This window comes from Falco naumanni, chromosome 16 (assembly GCF_017639655.2).
Source record: "Falco naumanni isolate bFalNau1 chromosome 16, bFalNau1.pat, whole genome shotgun sequence".
Lineage (NCBI taxonomy): Eukaryota > Metazoa > Chordata > Aves > Falconiformes > Falconidae > Falco > Falco naumanni.
Genome location: NC_054069.1, coordinates 4,767,491 through 4,784,745, shown reverse-complemented (window position 1 = coordinate 4,784,745; position 17,255 = coordinate 4,767,491). Strand labels below are relative to the sequence as shown.

The 17,255-nt window shown below is 53.2% G+C and overlaps 1 protein-coding gene across 6 annotated transcripts in view; it reads right to left on the bottom strand.

The window, feature by feature from the left end:
* Positions 1 to 17,255, bottom strand: part of LOC121098339 (protein CEPU-1) — a 352,520-nt gene that overhangs the window by 16,106 nt on the left and 319,159 nt on the right. For all 6 annotated transcript variants that reach the window (XM_040616216.1, XM_040616218.1, XM_040616219.1 and 3 more), the window contains one exon: positions 13,131 to 13,256. In XM_040616216.1, the coding sequence (XP_040472150.1) occupies positions 13,131 to 13,256 (126 nt within the window). The remainder of the gene's footprint in view (positions 1 to 13,130; positions 13,257 to 17,255) is intronic.

Below are 17,255 nucleotides of genomic sequence, written 5' to 3'. Positions count from 1 at the left end.
TGAAGAGTTTTTAGCTTAAAAGTCCTTGAAAGTTTCCCACTGTGACTCGTCAAACAAGATCTTTTTCACTTTTCCTCTCTTCTCCGCTAACAATATTTATACTCATTTCTTTTATTGAAATCTATCTGCCGCCTGTTCTATTAAAGCCACCTGAGTGGCAGCTCCTATTCTCTGGGAGCCCGCAGCCCATCTATTCTCCAGACAATGAGGTACAAGCAGTCTATCTTCTATTGTGCTTCCCGGCCTTCGGCTCTCAAATCTTCCATCTCAAAAAGGCATGTCAGAGACGCCTCCATGCAAAAGATTGGAATCCCGGGCTGCACGGGGGCTTCCCAGCTCCAGCCAGGCTCAGCGCCCTCCCTCTCCGGGTGAGCATCTCTGGGGAGATGCTGCTGCGGTACCTGTGATCCCTTGGGGATGCTTCTCCCCCATCCCCTGCGCACCACAAGTTGTCCTTAAATGCGGTTCGTTGCCGTCAGGCGGCAGCTGCACACGCACAGCTCGCTGCTGCCGGGATGTTTGCACGCCTCAGACAACTTATTTGTTACCGGGAATAAAAGAGGAGCATTAAACCCTTTGTTTGGAAGAAGTAGTTCCTTGGGAAATAAAAGGATTATGGAAATTAATATTTAAAGAAACAAAACAAAACAACTCAGGGACCAACCACCCTTGAACGAGGCTCTAACTCAGGAGCAAACGAGTCGAATGAAGAATGAGCCCTTTTATTTCGGCGCAAAGGAAAGCCAGGCTAGCTCGGAGACAGCTTGGGGCTCGGCAAACTGGCAGCAACTAGCCTCAGCCTCTCCCAGCCCCTGCCTCCTCCCAGGGTGCTGGTAAGGACGCCGAGCCCCAGGAAAAGGTCCACTCGGCACGTGCCACCCCATCAGAGCAAATTAGCAATGGCTGCAGTTCACCACGCACCTAAGTGGTGTCAGATCTGTAGCAAAGATGGGTGTAGGGCTCATCAGAGCACTGCTTTTCTTAATGATACCCACGCATTACCACAAGCACGGAGCCGAACAGCTTCCTCCTCGGCCCTTGGGGTCCACCTGCTTGGATCCAAGGTGGTGGCACCGGGAGGGACGGATCACCCAGAGGAAAGGTTCAGCAGAGGCTGTGACCACCACCGAGCCACCTCCCACGCAGCTTTTCTGCATCCTCGCAGGAACGCATGCAAAAGGCACATGAAAACCAAATATTGAGGTTCCCACGGAGCCAGGCCCTCTCCAGAGAGTTACCGAGGACACAACCTCTCCCAGCAGCTCCGTGCTTCTGCTCGAGCACCAGAGCTGCTCCCGGGGCACCCGAGCTGCTCCCGGGGCACCCGAGCCGCTCTTCCTCCCGTGCTCTCTCCTGCAGCCAGACCTTAATGAGCCGCCCAACAAGAAGTCTACTCTCCATTCTCTCCTTACTCCTTCTGCCTCCCCGCGATTTTTTCTCCGTTGCCGCTTGCAAGGTGAGAGAGGACAGCGTCGCCAGAATGAAAGATTCTCCTGCGTGCCCTCTCCCAGCAGCGGCCCTAATTCATTTTTCATGGCCCCTTGCAGTGACAAAAGCCGCTGCTTCTCTCTTGTAAGCGTGCGCCATGCAATAAGTCAAAGCTGATGTGCATTTTCCCCCTGGGTGTCGAAGCTGTGCTTTTGATTTAATTTGTCCTGTTGTTTGGCTCTCAGCCTTTGCCGGTGAGTTCCTTTGGAGAGGCGGCAAGGTAGGGCCCCATACGTGCGGAGGGGCTGCCTGACAGATGGGGTACAGTGGGTAGTGCTTAACTAATTTGCTGCAATGATACCAAGATGTTGGAGAGTGACAGATGCTGCAGGAGAAAATCGCTCAGACAAACACGCGCATCCTGTTTGCGGGAGCGCTGCTCCTCGATTAAATCCTGTTGCAACTTGGCTTTCCTGGAGCCCGGCCCATTTCTGGCGGCTTTGTCCCCGTCTCTAGGAGAAGCTGTGGTGCACAAGGCTTGGCGAGGAGAGAGGCGGCTCAGGGTAACACCAAGTAATGAGGTGCTCCTGCCTGCTGTTTGCAGAAGTTTTGCAAAGCACCTGAAAAAATGTCATGGGGCTCCCCGGCTGGGAGATCCACCACATCCCCTACGTGCAACCAGCATTGCTCTGCAGGCGAGAGCATATTCCTATCCCCTGCCAGACTCCAGGCACCCCGCTTTCCTCCGGATTTGTCTGAAAAACAGCTGCTGGCGGCCAGGACCGTAGGGTCCCTCTGGCTGCAAATTTAAACCCAAAGGCTTTCTCTGTAGGACAAGCTCTTAAGAAGCAATTGCAATCCAAAGCGTTAAATGGCTGTAACCACAGTTAAGCTGTATTTCAGCCGCATTAAAGAAAATATCCCTAGGATGGGAAGCAAGTGGCATAATGGCATTAGAGTGAAAAAATAAGCGTCAAGTGCTGGCTAAATCCAGCCTCAGTGCTGGCAAGAAGTCATGGGGATCTGGGAAAGTTTCCCTTCTCCCCGCGTATCCCTGCAGGCGGTTCCCAGCAAGCCCGGATGCCATCGCTGCCACGGCTTTCTGCAAATTTGGGATATTTTCCTTCTCTCCTCTTCCTCTGGGGATCCCACGACCCTTCTTCACCCCCCGGAGCCATCTGAATCATGGCAGGGTGAGACCCGCTGTCGCCTCTCCATCATCTTTAGCCCGTCTTTATTTTTTCAGACACGCTATTTTCCAGCCCAGTGGCCTTGCTCTGTCCCTCGTGTTTTATGGCACTGATGTCTCCATTTCTGGAGGATCATTCGCAATATTGCAGCTTATTGAGAGAAGCTGGGGGAATGCATGGGCGGCGAGATGGATGGGCTTGGCACAGCCAGGGGGCTGCGGGGGGCTGGCAAGGATGCTGTGAGCCTGGCGAGGAGAGATGGGGAGCGGAGGACCACGCCAGGCATTGCAGGGATGGGTGACACTGGCCCCTGGGCATTGGGAACAGGGGGACTGGAGGCAGGGCTGACCACCTTGTTGGAGCCCATCATCCCCTCTCCAGGCCTCCTGTGAAGGTACCAGCCCTGCTACGGGTGCTGCGAGGGCAGCGAGAGGCATTGCTCTGCAAGGGAAAAGCCATTTTAAATAACAGCAGCGTATCACAGGAAGGGGAAAAACCCATGGGCTACGGTATTGCTCTGACTTTAAATTATACTGTAGGAGAATAAAAATAAAAGAGAGGAAGACAGAGAGAGAGAGACCAGGAGGAAAAAGAATTGCCATTGTTTTACCAAGCAGATGGGAAAGTTCAGGGGATCAGAAAAAGACTATTATTATCTTGACTCAACCAAGGGAAGATGGGAAAGGAAGAGGCTTGCTTTTTTTTTTTTTTTCTTGCAGTGAGGAATGCCGTGGCAGAAGTCATTTCAGCAAAGAGTCAGAAGGAAATGGTGCCATCAGCTCCAGGCAGCACCCGAGTTATCCCCGCGGCTTGGGCACACTGCCAAGGTTTGGCCTGTTGTCCCCTTCCCCCCGGCAGTGCCGCTGCATCACACACAGCTATCACAAGGACAGGGCAGTGGGCAGGGGAGAGGTAACTGGGGTGCACATCCCTCACCGCCTCCAGCTGCAGCAGTCTGCCAGATGTGCCGCCAGATGTGCGTGCTGCCAGTGGCATTGCAGCTGTGGGCATCCCTCCATGGCACCGCCACCCCGGCAGGGGCTACTTGCCTCCTGCCTGCCCAGCCTCGTGGCTGGCCCACCCGCCCCGAGTACCCAAACTCCCGCTGCCCTGCCCCACAGTGACTGTCCAATTTGCTCCAAACCGTTCAAGAACTCACTAAATACACAAAAAAAATCTCTCCACTTCTCCTGCCGGTCATGTAACCACGAGCAGAACATGAGTTTTTTTCCCACCAAATTGATATGACAAGCCCTTTTTCTGCGTGTGCAACGGTGCCTGCAACTCCAGGGCTCTTCATTGCTGGTCTTTAGCGTGGTCCAGGGCAGTCGAGCAGCTCCGGCTCGCGAGCACGTCTCAGCTCCCTGCCCATACAAGCGCAGCGGTGTTTCTCAGCCTCACCAGAGACAAGGAAACTCTCTTTCTACCTGTGATCAGGCTAGGGGAAAGGCACAGCTCCAAAGCCCGGGGCACCGGCCAAGCACAGACACCAACAACCCATTGACAAACCGCAGCAGACGCCGGTGCAACACCTTCCCTGCCACGTATCAAGGTCACGGGACAGGGAAATAAGGAGGTGGAGCACAGGTCTGCCCTGGCGGAGCATCCTTCGCCAACCGCATCCCTCCTTGCTGCCAGTCTCTTTGCCACTCTCCAGCTTTTCTCCCTTTCCCTCCAGAATATTTTGCACGGCTTCTTTCTCTCCCCTTTCCCTCTTCCTCTCTCTGCCACGTGGTCCTTCCCTCAGTCCCCAGACCTTGCCTTGCCACCTTTCCTTCTCCCACACCCACGTCTCTCCCGCACCCCCGGGATGTGGAGAGGGGCTGGCAACCTGCCCTGCCTAATCCTGCGGCTACCAACTCCTCGGGCACTTAATATTCACGACAGAAAGAAACATTTCACGGCGAATTGGACGCACATTCAACTGGAAATGGAAATTTTATGACTCTTCTCACTCTGCGCCGCAGATTACACCAGCTGAGAAAACATGGAAGCAAATGAACAACCTGTGAACTGTAAAGTATATTAATAATGAAATCACAGCCCGGGAAATGAAGGCTTTATTCTGTTTATATTCTGCTCCATTAATAGAGAGCGCTCGAGCTAGCTCCACCCCATTAGCCAGCACTCTGCACCGAGGAAGAGTGCAAGGACGGTAGAGGAATGGTGGCGGGGGGCAAAACCCTCCTTCCCACTGGGACAAGCTTCACGAGGGCAGGCAAAGCATTTCCTCACGCTGCCTCCACCAACAGACAGTGTGGGCAGGCGAACACGGGGGATGTCTTCAGCCCCGGTGCCATGGCCTGTGCAAGCTCGGCAAGCGGAGTAGATGTTACAAGGGAAGGAAAGGAGCAAATGGCAATGCCAGGGAAAAAGAAAGGCACAAATTTTGGGGGGAATCAGCTCCAACATCACCAGAAGATCCCCAGCAAGATGCCGGCACTAGGAAAACCATCCATGTGTAGCCTCGCAGCGGAGCTGTGCTTCCTCCCTGGGCTGCTCACTCGCATCACCTGCCTGCTGGGGTTTGAGCATCCCCACCACTTCTCCAGGCATCCTTCCCACCCTTCATCACGATGTCCCATCCCTCCAGGGATGGGGGTACCTCATCTGTGCACCTGCAGCCCTGAGGCCATGCTGACGGCTGCGGGAGAGCAGCGGCGGACAGAGCCGGGCTAGCAGGGCTTGGGCAATGAAATATTTCAGTGCTTTTCCCCAACACCCAGCTCTGCCCTTGGTTCAGCAGACCTGGGCCACATGTCAGGTAGCCCAGCCAGGCTCTCTCCTCCCTGAAAACAACTGCGGCAGCTTATGCAAAGCACATCACGGGAGCTAAAACCAGCCGGAGCAGAGTTTTCTATAGCTGAAGCGACCTGGTGTTGACAGAATGGGGACGCGTTTCCACAGCTCAGATTTTTATAATAATACCTCGGGGGAGTCACTGGCAAAGTTTGGCCCAAATATAATTAGTTTGCACAGCTATTAGGGGCTGATAAAAGGTTTTAATTTGTGTGGAGATCTCTCGAATCTCAGACACTCCCATCCCCTGCTCTTCCCCACGCCAGCCGAATGAAAGGAGAGTCCCAGGCAGGGAGCGAGCTGCTAACACAAAGCCACACGTTTACCGGGGAAGGAGGAAAAAGCAGCTCAGTGCCGAAGAAGAGACAGAAAATCTGGTGAGCTGACCCTAGCAGCAGTTGGGTTTTGTCCACCTTGTTGCACCACGCCTAAGAATTAACTAACATATTCCCTTCTTCCCACAGTTAGCCGAGGTGCTGCTGGGGATGGAGAAAGGATGCTGGTGTGGGCAATGGTGCCAGTGATGTGAAAATCGCCGTCTCCGCACCAAGCTGGAGCACGGGATGCTTGGGTGGGGAGTTTTAAGGGTGTTATCCCGGGCGATGGGAGAGAATAGAAACTTCCCCGCTGTCCTAACCTGGTCCCACCACCACTTCGTGCACGCAGGGCTGCCAGGATTGTCATGCAAACGGGTCGGCTCAGGAGGAAGAAAAATATATCTCTGATATTAATATGGCTTTGTATGGGGTGCCAGCTCCCTCCTGCTGGGCACCATGGCAGCCCAGATCGGGTCCATTTGCAACACCACAGCGGGTCTCGCCTTTGCAGGAAAGGTAGCCAGCGACTGACGGGATCAGCCAAAGAATAAAACGTGGGGGTGCGGGCAGAGCCGCCCGCTTTTGCCCCCCAGCAGGGCAGCACCACTGCCCACGACAGCAACTGGCCCACCCGCTTCCCCAGGTTGCTATAAGGAGCTGAGCACGCTCTGCCTCCGGCAAGGAGGGAAAGCGTGACATTGCAAAGCTATGTTTAGGGAATACGCCGAAACCAAGAGGGTTTTTTTCTTCCTCCTTAAGGGAAAGGCATCGCCTCATTTGTAGCTGGTAGGGGTCTTGTTATTTTTGTACTGAGATGCATATTTTAAAGGCAGCTATGCCAAATATGCAAAGAAATCAGCTCACAGAGTTCATTTCCACCATGCGGGGAATCAAAAATATTACTTTTATATATATATACACATGCATACAAGTACATAATCTCCCATTGCTTCAGAAAAGCTGGAGGAACCAGGGTGCATCGGTGGAAGGGAAATGCTAAAAAGAGCTACCCACAGCCAAGCGCTTAGCATGTGGCACGCTGTGTTTAAGTCACTCCTTGAAGAAAGCAAAAGCTGGAGCCCATGGCGCAATTCCACTGGACCCTGGCTCCTGCTGGGCCAGATCCTGCTCCCACGGGATGGAGATGAGAAGGAGCTTCTCTGATGGAGAAGCTGCTGGCCCTCAGGGAGCTAAATATTCACCCTGCTCCTGGCAGGACCCTGCTGCTGGTCGTGGCACGTGTCCACATGCTTTGCAAGCAACCCCTGGCAATGCCAGCTGCCAGCTTCTCCTTCACCACCACCATGCACAAAACTAAAACTCCTTCACCACCACCACGCACATGAACAAAGCAAGCCCATCTCCAAGTCCAAGAGTGCTGCAACCTATTTCTTTGCACCCCACACGGCGCAAAAGGAGCCAAACCATCGGTGACCCTTTTCCCGGCCGATGTGTCCAGCATGCGCGGATTAAGTGCGCATCAAAACCGGTGGCAGATTTACAGGTTAACAATGATTTAGTGGAGTGCACTGCAGCCAAATTAATGCCAGCTATAATGTAGTTTACCTCATTAAACAATGCACACCAAGATCCTGTCTGTTGTAAAACAATTGGTCTCTGAAGCCTAGTGTTCATCTTCCAGGGTTGCTGGGAGATAATAAATGGGTAATATTCCGGCGATAATGGTAATGGAGTCACGGCTCAGAGCTAATATTATGGCAAAGCAGTAATTATTTCAACAGTAAACAAGGGGACGGTTGAGCTGCCGACAGGATTGGAGCCGGTTGAAATGCTTCAGTTAATTCAGCTAGAGCCCAGGCCTGCAACTGCCTCTTGGAAGGAGGACAAGGTGCTCGGCTACCGAATGAGTCAGCTGAGCCCCCATGAGACACCCAGCCACCACGAGACCCGGGGAATGCACGCAACAAGGTGAGGTGGGACATGATGGTCAACCCAACCCAACGCCGCAGCTCAGGTGCTCCATCACGCAGCCACAGTGGGAAGACTCAGCTCCCTTCCCCGAGACACCTCGTGCGTTGGCTCACACCATCTCAAAAGGACAGTGCAGAAGCACAAGACCCAGGATGAACATGGAAGCAGCTTTACACAAACCATCTCTGAGCTGTTTCCCTGTTACAAGGATCAGCAGAGAGCACAGCGCTCTCGTCTTAAGTTCATTAGGTGACTTGAGGCAGGGTTAAACGGAGCGATCCTGCAGGATGCTGAGCGGATCGCTGCGAGGGACAAGGCGGCACAGAAGCAGGAGGAGACTTTCCCACCCAAGTGGATCCCCCTTCTCTCTGTCCTTCCCACCTGTGCTCCAGATATGTCCAGCCTACAAATATCCCCTGCCTCCTGTCCAGGGAGGATCCTGGAAAGATGAAGTAAACACTCAATGTGCTCAATGGACAAACCTCTGAGAAGGGGGTACGTGTCCCCTTCCTAGGGACAAGCAACTCTTCAAGCTAGATTTTTTTTGCGGTTGCTTGTCCTCCTGTTTTAAACCTCACCAAGAGCCAGAGAGAATCAATATACCCAAATATACCAGACTTCTCCCAGAGTCCCTTCACTGGTTTGCTGCTGATGTATAGACAGATGATCTCATGAGACCTCTGCCACGTTAGGCCACCGTGTCTCATCTATCTTAAGTGCATATATGAGCTGTGATTACTGCTGCGTCTCAGTGCCTCACGTCTTGAATGTATTTATCCCCTCATCGGTCCTGCGAGACAAGGGACCGCTATTGTACCTCTTCCAGAGGGGACACGAAGGAACATGGAGGTTAAATGGAGTGATCACAGAGGATATCCGGAACGTGGCAATGTCAGGATCCTCCCAGCATCTCCCCCGTCTCGTGCCTTTGCCTTGTGAAGCGCCAAAGTGGCACCTACCCCACAAATCACAGCTCACTCAGCTCAGGACTCCAGCTCTGCACGGGATCTAGCTTTCAGCACCCAGCCTAATCCTGAGATTAACGAGGGATTCCTGCTATAAAGACCTCTCGATCAGACCTCTCATGAGTAAATACACCAGCAGGCCAAACCGTAATGTTTTTCTACCCTGGCAGCCGCTGTCTTAAGCCTTACACCGGAATCCATCATACTAGAGCAATAATCAAAAAGCAATTAGACAAAACCACGGCAGAAAAGTCCATCAAGGGTCGTTAAGGATGACGACTTGGATGCAGCCTCTGGCTCAGGACGGCTGTGCGTGGCAGAGCAGCGCTGCCCAGGCAGATGAGCCAGGGGAGGCATCCACATGCGCACACCTGGTTTTTACACCCTTGCCTTGCGCCCCTGGCCGTGTCGCGGCAGGATAACCACGCTTGCCATCTGACCACAGAGCCCTTATTAGCATTGCTGCTAAACTGTGCCTGCTCCTCCTGGGACAGCTGCTGCCGAGCCCTCATCCCTCCTGGGAGAGCCCTCACTTCAATCCCTCAGCACCTTCCCGAGCTTCACGGGAGGCATGACGAGCCTTGTGCCTGCAGCACGGCTAAATATCCCCTGGGCAGCTCAACATGGGGCTTTCGTGACACTCTGTGCCCAGCAGCTCGGGATGCCACGCTTTTTCCTGGGCAAGAAACCCCAGCCTTCATCTGCTGAGAGATTAAAACCAGCCTGACAACATGGCAATTGCCATGACAACATCAGAGTTACCCCAAAAAATAAATAAAAAGTCCCGTAACTATGGAAACACCTGAGTGACCAAAACCAGACTATTAACTAGAAGACCTCTTTGCAGTTTAGAGACGGCATCAGCACCACAAAGCTGGGGACCGCAATACATCCAAAGCCTTGGATACAAATTGGTGCTCAGCACCTATGGGTGCAAACATGAATGTGTATGGGCACACGCAACATTGCCCTTCACACACCAGTGTCCAAGTCCTCTGCACAGTCTATGCCTCCTCTAGAAAGATGCTGCTGCTTTCATGCTGGATGTTATATCTGGACCATGGTTATCTACATCCTTATCTCCCTCTTTGCCTTCCTCCCTCCCTTCACCCTGCTGAGGATGCTTCTCTTGAGTCCTGTCCTAATGGTCTTGGTACCACAGGGCTGTCAAGGGAGGATGGAGCTGCCCCACCACATGCTAGAGCTTGGCTTCCCGGTATGGTTTTGGTGAGCTGTGTTTTGAAGTGCCGGTACCTGGCAGCGCCGGTGGCAGTAGTGCTGCCAGCTGGAGCATCTGAGCCCAGGGCAGAGCCCCAAAGCAGTTAAGCCTCCTCTGCCGAGGCAGAAGAAGCTGTGACTACACCAGCTCCCCTTCTTTCTCTGCCCGAACCTGTTCAGACGCGTTAACAGGAATTGCCATGGGTTAGCACAGCGTTACTGGGAGAAGAAATAAAAAGGACAGAGAGGGGCGAGGTAGAGGGGCAGAAGATAGGCTGTAACATATCTTAGCTGGAATTGGCCACAGGTTCACAAAACCCTTCTCCAGAGCCAGCATCCTCCTTTTGCTGAAGGCGGGAGGATGAGGATGGGTACATGTAGGACCAGCCACCGCGCAAGGCTCTGAGCGGTGATGGAGGCACTGACAGGGCCAGCACTCATGCGATTCACTAGCAGAAAACAGTGTCTCAGGTTCACTCAGTTCTTGAGTTATACAGTGAAAACACTTTCCTCCTCCCAGCTGTGGGGAACTCTTCCAGCCCCCAAACCAAACAGCCCCTCAAACCCAGGCTTAACGGTTCCGGTAATGTGGCAACAACTGCAGATGCAAACGTTCAGCAGAGCTCACCAGACCAAGCTGCTATAGACATACTGCACCAGGCCAAGGCAATGCACGGGAGAGAAGACAGCCGAGTGGTCGAGGGCGACGGGAGTGCCTGGGAAAGGGTCTCGAGTGAGATCAGTCACCGGGGAGCTGGGCTGCTCTCGGTGTAAATCTGCTGCAGGACCCAACCGCACGCTCCCCTGGTGAGCAAACACTCTTATTTGCTCCATTTCCCACCGAGAGCCGCACAGTAGCTTACAGCTGCCAAGAAAATAATAAAGCCTGTGAAGTGCCTGTGCACAGAGGAGCACTCGCCAGTGTAAGCGTAGGGACCGGCTCCTTCAGCTCCCGGTCTGTCCGTGCCTGGCACAGACAGCGCTATCAAAGCCTCTCCCCAGCGACATCAGTGAGAGCCGCTTACCCATCCACTATGTAAACCCTTAAATTATGCACCAGCTTCCCCTTAACCAACTCTCCCTTGTCCCCTTTCTCCACCACTCCAAGCAAGACGGAGAAAGACAGCGAGAGGGAACAGGAGGCAGCTCGCTTGAGACGTCCCTGGGGATGAGCAGGCGAGGAAGACCTACAGCCAAGAGAGGGGCCAGCAGCTCGCTTTGGGTCCCCGCTTGCTCCTGGCTCTCCAAATTAAGAGTCTATCCTACTAGGGGAAGGGTTGCCATCTCGGCATCTGCTGTAGCACCTCTGTGCACCCATCCTGGCTCTTCTTTCAGTCCCCACGCTTCCAAGCCTCGTCCCTCCTGCGTGTGCCGAAGGCAGAACGGAGAAGCAGAGGTCCCCTTTGGTGGCTTGGCAGACCCAGAGCGAGAAACAGCAGCTGCCTACCGAGATGGACAGCCACCAAAGTTGTCTCGGGCCACCTCTGGGCTCAGCACCCTCCATCAGCAGGAGGTCAGACTCAGGTAAATCTCTGATCATTTGTTCCCTTTGAGTTTTGAAAGCAGAATGCCTAATCATGGCCAAAATCAGGTAAGAGCTGCTGCTGCAAATTACACAGCGCCACAGGTAATTTCTGATTAGCTCACTCTTCCTCTCCTGGAGCATCCTCAGTTTCCATAGCAGCTAAGTCCTAAGTAAAATGGAAACATCTGGTTCAAGCGCAGGTAAAGATTCCCTGGGGAAAGAAACCTGCTGGATGGCAGCAAACACAGAAAATAGCCTTCACAAAAGACGTAGGCATCGTAAGCTGGGAGCCTGGTTAGGAGAGGATGGATGGTGTAGGAGAGGATGGATGGCGTGCGAGAGGAGGCAGCGAGGGGCACGGGAGTGGGAGCGGAGCGCACTGGGGGAGCAGGAGGGGAAATGGGAGGGAGAGCGGGGCTGCGGGGAAAACAAGATGCATGTGAAAAACAGACGGCGAGGAGGTTAAGCAAGACAAAACCACATTGTCAGGGTAGGCAAGGGGAAGAGGAGGAAGAAAAGGCTTCAAGGTGGGAGCACGTGCACTGCCTCAACCATGAACGCCGCCTGATGGTGACAGATACAGTGACAGTAACTTCGGTGCCATGGATGGACGCTTGGGGCTGGAGAGGAGCACACGGATCCGAGCCCTGCATTTCATCACTCAGCCAAGCACAGACCCCCACCGAAGGCCACTGTCTCAGAAGCACGACCACCTAAGGTGGATAAGTCAACGCATGCACCAGGGGGACAATGGTTTTTACAGGGGCTCCTGTCAAGGAAAGGGGCTGAGATGTCGCCGACTCAGCTCGCAGCCTGCCTGGGCTATGGAGAGTGATGGATCTGGTCTAGCAGTTTGCTACAGCGCAGACAAATAGCAAAAAAATCAATGGAGCTGCACTGAGACAGCGCAGTCATCGTCAGGCAGCTGAACAGAGAGAGCAGACATGGCGCCATCCATCACTGCTGCCGCTGCATCGTCTCCTTCAGCTGCCGGACAGCCTGGCCGGGGCATCCCCGAGGAGAACTTGAGGCAGCTGTCTGGGACAACAGCCCACGTTGGTAAAACCTCAGAGGAAAAATGACTGAGGTTGAACTGAAGGGCTTAGGTAGGGTCAGAGCATCAGAGCCAGGCACTGGCCCTTGGCCAGATAGCTCATCCCACCCAAAGCCCCCAGAGCTCACCCCCAGCCCACCGGTGAGAACCTTGCAGCCACCTGGTACTAACAGGGCAGCAAAACGCAAAGCAAATGTAAAAAAAGCAGCTGGGAAAAGGTTTTGAAAGAATACGCTCCCAAATGGGCACGTACAGGAATTTGCTTCCCAGCAGTCACACCCACACAGTTCTGCTTAGGTTTTGCTTACCAATTAACAAGGCCACCAATTAACGCTTTGTGTGTTTTCCTGCTCATTTGCACTAGTTACAGCCCTCCTTTGAAGCAATGTACCAGCACTCCCCCAAAACTTTTCAAAATAGGGCTGGACAAGCCCATTCGATCCTGAAGCACAACACCCCCAACCTGGTACCTACGGCCAATCCTCCACATGAGCAAAACCACCAGCTCCTCTCCCTGACCATCAAGATGGATATTTCTCCACCAGAGTCATCAGCTCCTCCGTTCAGCCACGTCTTTTCGGTGCGCATCACCTTCTCTTTGCGACCGAAGTGCCACGTGAACCAGCCAACAGCACCTCCCCAGCCGCTCGCGGATGGTGGTGTGCCCATCCCAGAATATTTCTGGTAACGCTCATCTCTTACCTTTGGGCGAGATGTGTCTCCAGGTGATCGTTGGGTCTGGCCTGCCCGTGGCTATGCAGGTGAGGCTGACGTTGCCACCCTCGTTGATGGAGATGTCGGAAGAGATCTCAGTGATTTTCGGAGACACTGCAATGACACAAAAAGGCAAATGAAAATGCAACCGGTTCTGCTCCAACTCAAAGCTCAAAATATGGGTGAAGGAGACCAAATTTCCCTCCTCCCTTCATCTCGACAAGCTATGCAATAGCCTGTCAGTCTCATCAGAATTGACAGGAACAGGCAGGGGAATGGAGGCGGGGGGGGGGGGGGGGGGGGGAAGCAGACAAGACAGGGTTGAAGTGGGAAGAAATTGCAGCCAGAGGGGATTCAGTCATTTTAGGGAGGCTCAAGACAGCTCCTCCTTGGCACCTCCATGGCGTGCAAGACTACTTCTTCCCCATCCCACTTCCAGCACTCATCCTGTCCTCCCAGCCACGATGAACCATTTCTAGCACAGCTACATCCTAGCGAGAAAACACCATCCACCCCCATCAAACTCCCCCAAAGGCAGCAGCCGCTCCTGGCACAGGAGCACCCAAAGCATGCACACGTTTGCAGCTCTTTCTGCAGCCCTGCAGGCTCTCTGTCACGCCCTTGCAACCAGAAAAGCACCCAGAGGAGCTGGGCATGAAGAACAACATCTACCACGGACCCTCCGAGGTCTCCCACAACGCAAAGGAAGGGAAATGCGATGGAGATGAAAGCCATCTCTGTATTGGCACTGCCATCGTGACAACTCAGGAGCAGGTCGGATACAAGGGGCCCAGACCCAAAGAGAGGATGGACGTGCAGGACAGGGTGGGACGAGAAGGGGGGCTGAGAAGGGGAACGGATGAGAAGCCAGCGGGGAGCGTTCGGCCACCGCTGCTGCGTGAGCGGAGGACACGATGCGGCTGCCAGGGAGGGCTGGGGTTTCTACAAGCTCTACGGCAGGGCTGTACGAGAAAAACGATCGGCTGCCGTTATCAGCCTGCACCTGCAGAACATAATAAAGACCATCACCTTCCTTGGTTTATTTTTTTTCAGGCCATTCGCCCGAGCCTAGCAGTGGATTGGCACCCCACTGCGGCGCTTTGCAGGAGAGTCACAAATCACTTGTAAAGCATCCTGCTCCTTCCACCCGCCCTGGGCAAGCCCCATGCATCGACCCACTTGAAACTGTAGCCCAGACCATTGCAAACACCCCTTTTCCTGACTTGGACCCCGCTCCTGAGCACCCTTCCCCGCCTCTCCCCACCTCCCACACCTTCCCAGGGCTGCACCGAGGCGGAATGACTGCAATGGCCTTGCACACATTGCCTCTGCTGTGCAGGTAAGTAATTTATTGATCCGTAAAGCACTCCAAGACGCTCTGGAAGGGATTATGTCATGCCAGTGCCGTGCAATAAAATAAAAAATGATGGATTTTTTGTGAACATGAGGGTGATTTAGGGTTTGTAGTTGGAAGTGTAGTTAAAGTACATTTTAAGTGGAAATCAAGGTGGGTAATGAATTATTCTCTGTTTTGAAGGGCTTCTGGGAGTTCATTTTTTTGCTGCTCTGGGCACGACGGCTAATCTGCTAATCATGCACCGGAGGACAACTACAGATCAGACACTCCCAGAACAGTGGGGGCTCTGGGGCAGGACAGTGGAGGGCATGAAGACGACACCAAAAGAAATATTAATATGCATCAGTGTCATTAAGCCCAGCACAAGGGGATAGCACATGCCTCCTGAGACTACCTGCCCACACGGAGCTGGAAGATGCTCTGCCAACAGCCAGGTAAACCATTGAGGAGAGGCAATTAATTACAACGGGGCTGTGATTGCCCCACCGTGTTCCTGGCGAGGCCGGGACCGCTAGCTGGGAGACCCACGCGCACTTTAAAAAAGACCGAGCTTATGGTCTGGATGACAAAAATAGGCCAAGGAGGTATTACTGTTGCCATTTCAGAGGTGGAAAGAGACAAGCGGAGGCCCCGTGAATTGCCCACCATCGCCTGGGAAGCAGCAATAGCTTCCAGCTCTAAGTCCCGACAGAACTAGAGCAATATCTATCATCTTCAACGCGCTGCTCGCTAACTCACAGAGGAACCTCTCTGATGTTTTTAATGACTGAATCCACATCAACCCAATTCAGCTTGTTTTGCAGAGCTCACCAAGACTTAAAAAAAAAAAAATAATAAAAAAATAAAATATCAAGTCAGACTGCACCGCGACACTGGTACTGCGCAGGCAGATTTGCACCCACCCAGGCGGGAGTCAAAATTCTGTAATGAAATCAAGTGACCAGATTCAAAACAAATTAAATTTGGATTTCCTGAAACATGAGCGTTACATCCTCCTCCTCAGCAATACAGCAGGAGATTTAAATTTTGCTCAGACCAGACAGAGGAGGAGAGATGATTGCATTGCTGCTTGGCTGGGCAATGGGAGACTTTGCAACTGGCTCTGACAAGTGTAAAAGCAGCTCGAGCGCTGGGGAGAAAAACCCACCGTGCCCCAGTGAGCCCGGGACACGCTCGGGGAGAGGCAATTTACTGCAGCCCACCTGGGACAACATGAGGCAGGAATGGCTGGGAACAAAACCAGAGCGACAACGTCAGCAAAGTCGTTAGCTAACCCTTAAATTAAATGTGCATTGGTAGGATTTAACACGACAGTTATTGTATGCTAATTAAACGTTTGAATAATTAACCACACGAATTATTTAAAATGCCTTTCTGGAGACAGAACAGGTATGTTGTAAGGCTTTTACCACACTAGGGAGAGAAACTTTAATAAAATAAGTGATAGGAAGTATGTATTTAATATTATTTAATGGTCATCGGTGCTTGCGTTCCCTTTGCATTAAAAGGCTTTCGCCGTCAGCTGGCATTTCTGCAGCAGTGGGGCAGAGGAGAAATTTCTCGTGCAGAATGCGGGATGCAGATGGAGCTGTGCCCCTGTGGGAATGAATAAATAAATAAAGCTAAATAAATGCAGGCTTCCCAGGCGGGAACCCTCTCCTTGCGGGCAGTCCTTTTGTGTTCAGCATCTCTCTTGCTCAGAAGTGATTAAACATGGCAGTGTTGGCCAAGCTGCTCCAGTGACACAGCGCAGATTTCCCCAGAGGCGGGCTGGTGTTTTATCGATCTGACGACTTCTTTTTTTCCCTATCCTTGCCATGATGATGGGAAAGGTCTCGGGGCTGCTCTCAGCCGCTGCAGCCCTCCACAGGTGCCCAGGGCATCCCCCCAGTTTGCCTGGACTTGGCGCCCGCTCACACACGCGGAGTCCCTGGGACAGAAAGCAGCTTGCTTAAATATTTAACCAAACCATATGGCGCGTTACACGTTTGAGGGTGTTCAGTCAGGTGATATATGTCTTTACGGATCCAAGCATATGTGCTTGCCTACACAGATATATTCCCTGGCGCACAGACGCCCTCCTGCCACTGGCACAGGCTACATCCTCGCTACGCTTTCACCTCCAAACACCCGTCCCAGAGCCAGCACAGGTGCAAAAGCTCACGCATCCCATGCACGTAGCCGACAGCAGCTGAATGCAGCGCTGCGCACAGATCTTCACATCTGGGGGATGCAGCGGGACTGCCTCCTGCATCTACACCACCTCCTCCGCTGCTTCTCCCATGGCCCCCACTGTGGGACCGATGCCTTCCCTGATTACTCCTCCAGCTGCTTTTTATAGCTTGTCCCGATATGCATAAACATCCCCAGCTCTGCGTCCTCGCTCAGGCCCTGCCATCTCCTATCATCATTACTTCCCCATCCATCTTCCCCGACGACCACGCTGCTTGCCTGTGCTTTACTCTCCCTGACACCGTGTCCCCGCTGCTGCCTCCTGACGCACCCCTCGGCACAGCCGGGCTCCCCAGGCACCCCAAATTTCAGCCACACATCAGGCAAGAGGCAAGGAGGGCCCTGAGTCTTAGGGGAGCGTGGATCTGGAACAACCTCTCTGCCAGAGATGGGGAAGGAGACCTTAAATGACCCTCACCACATTGGGTGCCTTCAAGGAGTAACTGCATTTTTTTTTGCCTTTAACCACCTCCTTTCTGCCCAGATTTGGGAGCCAAGCATGTAGCGCAGAAACACACTTGGGA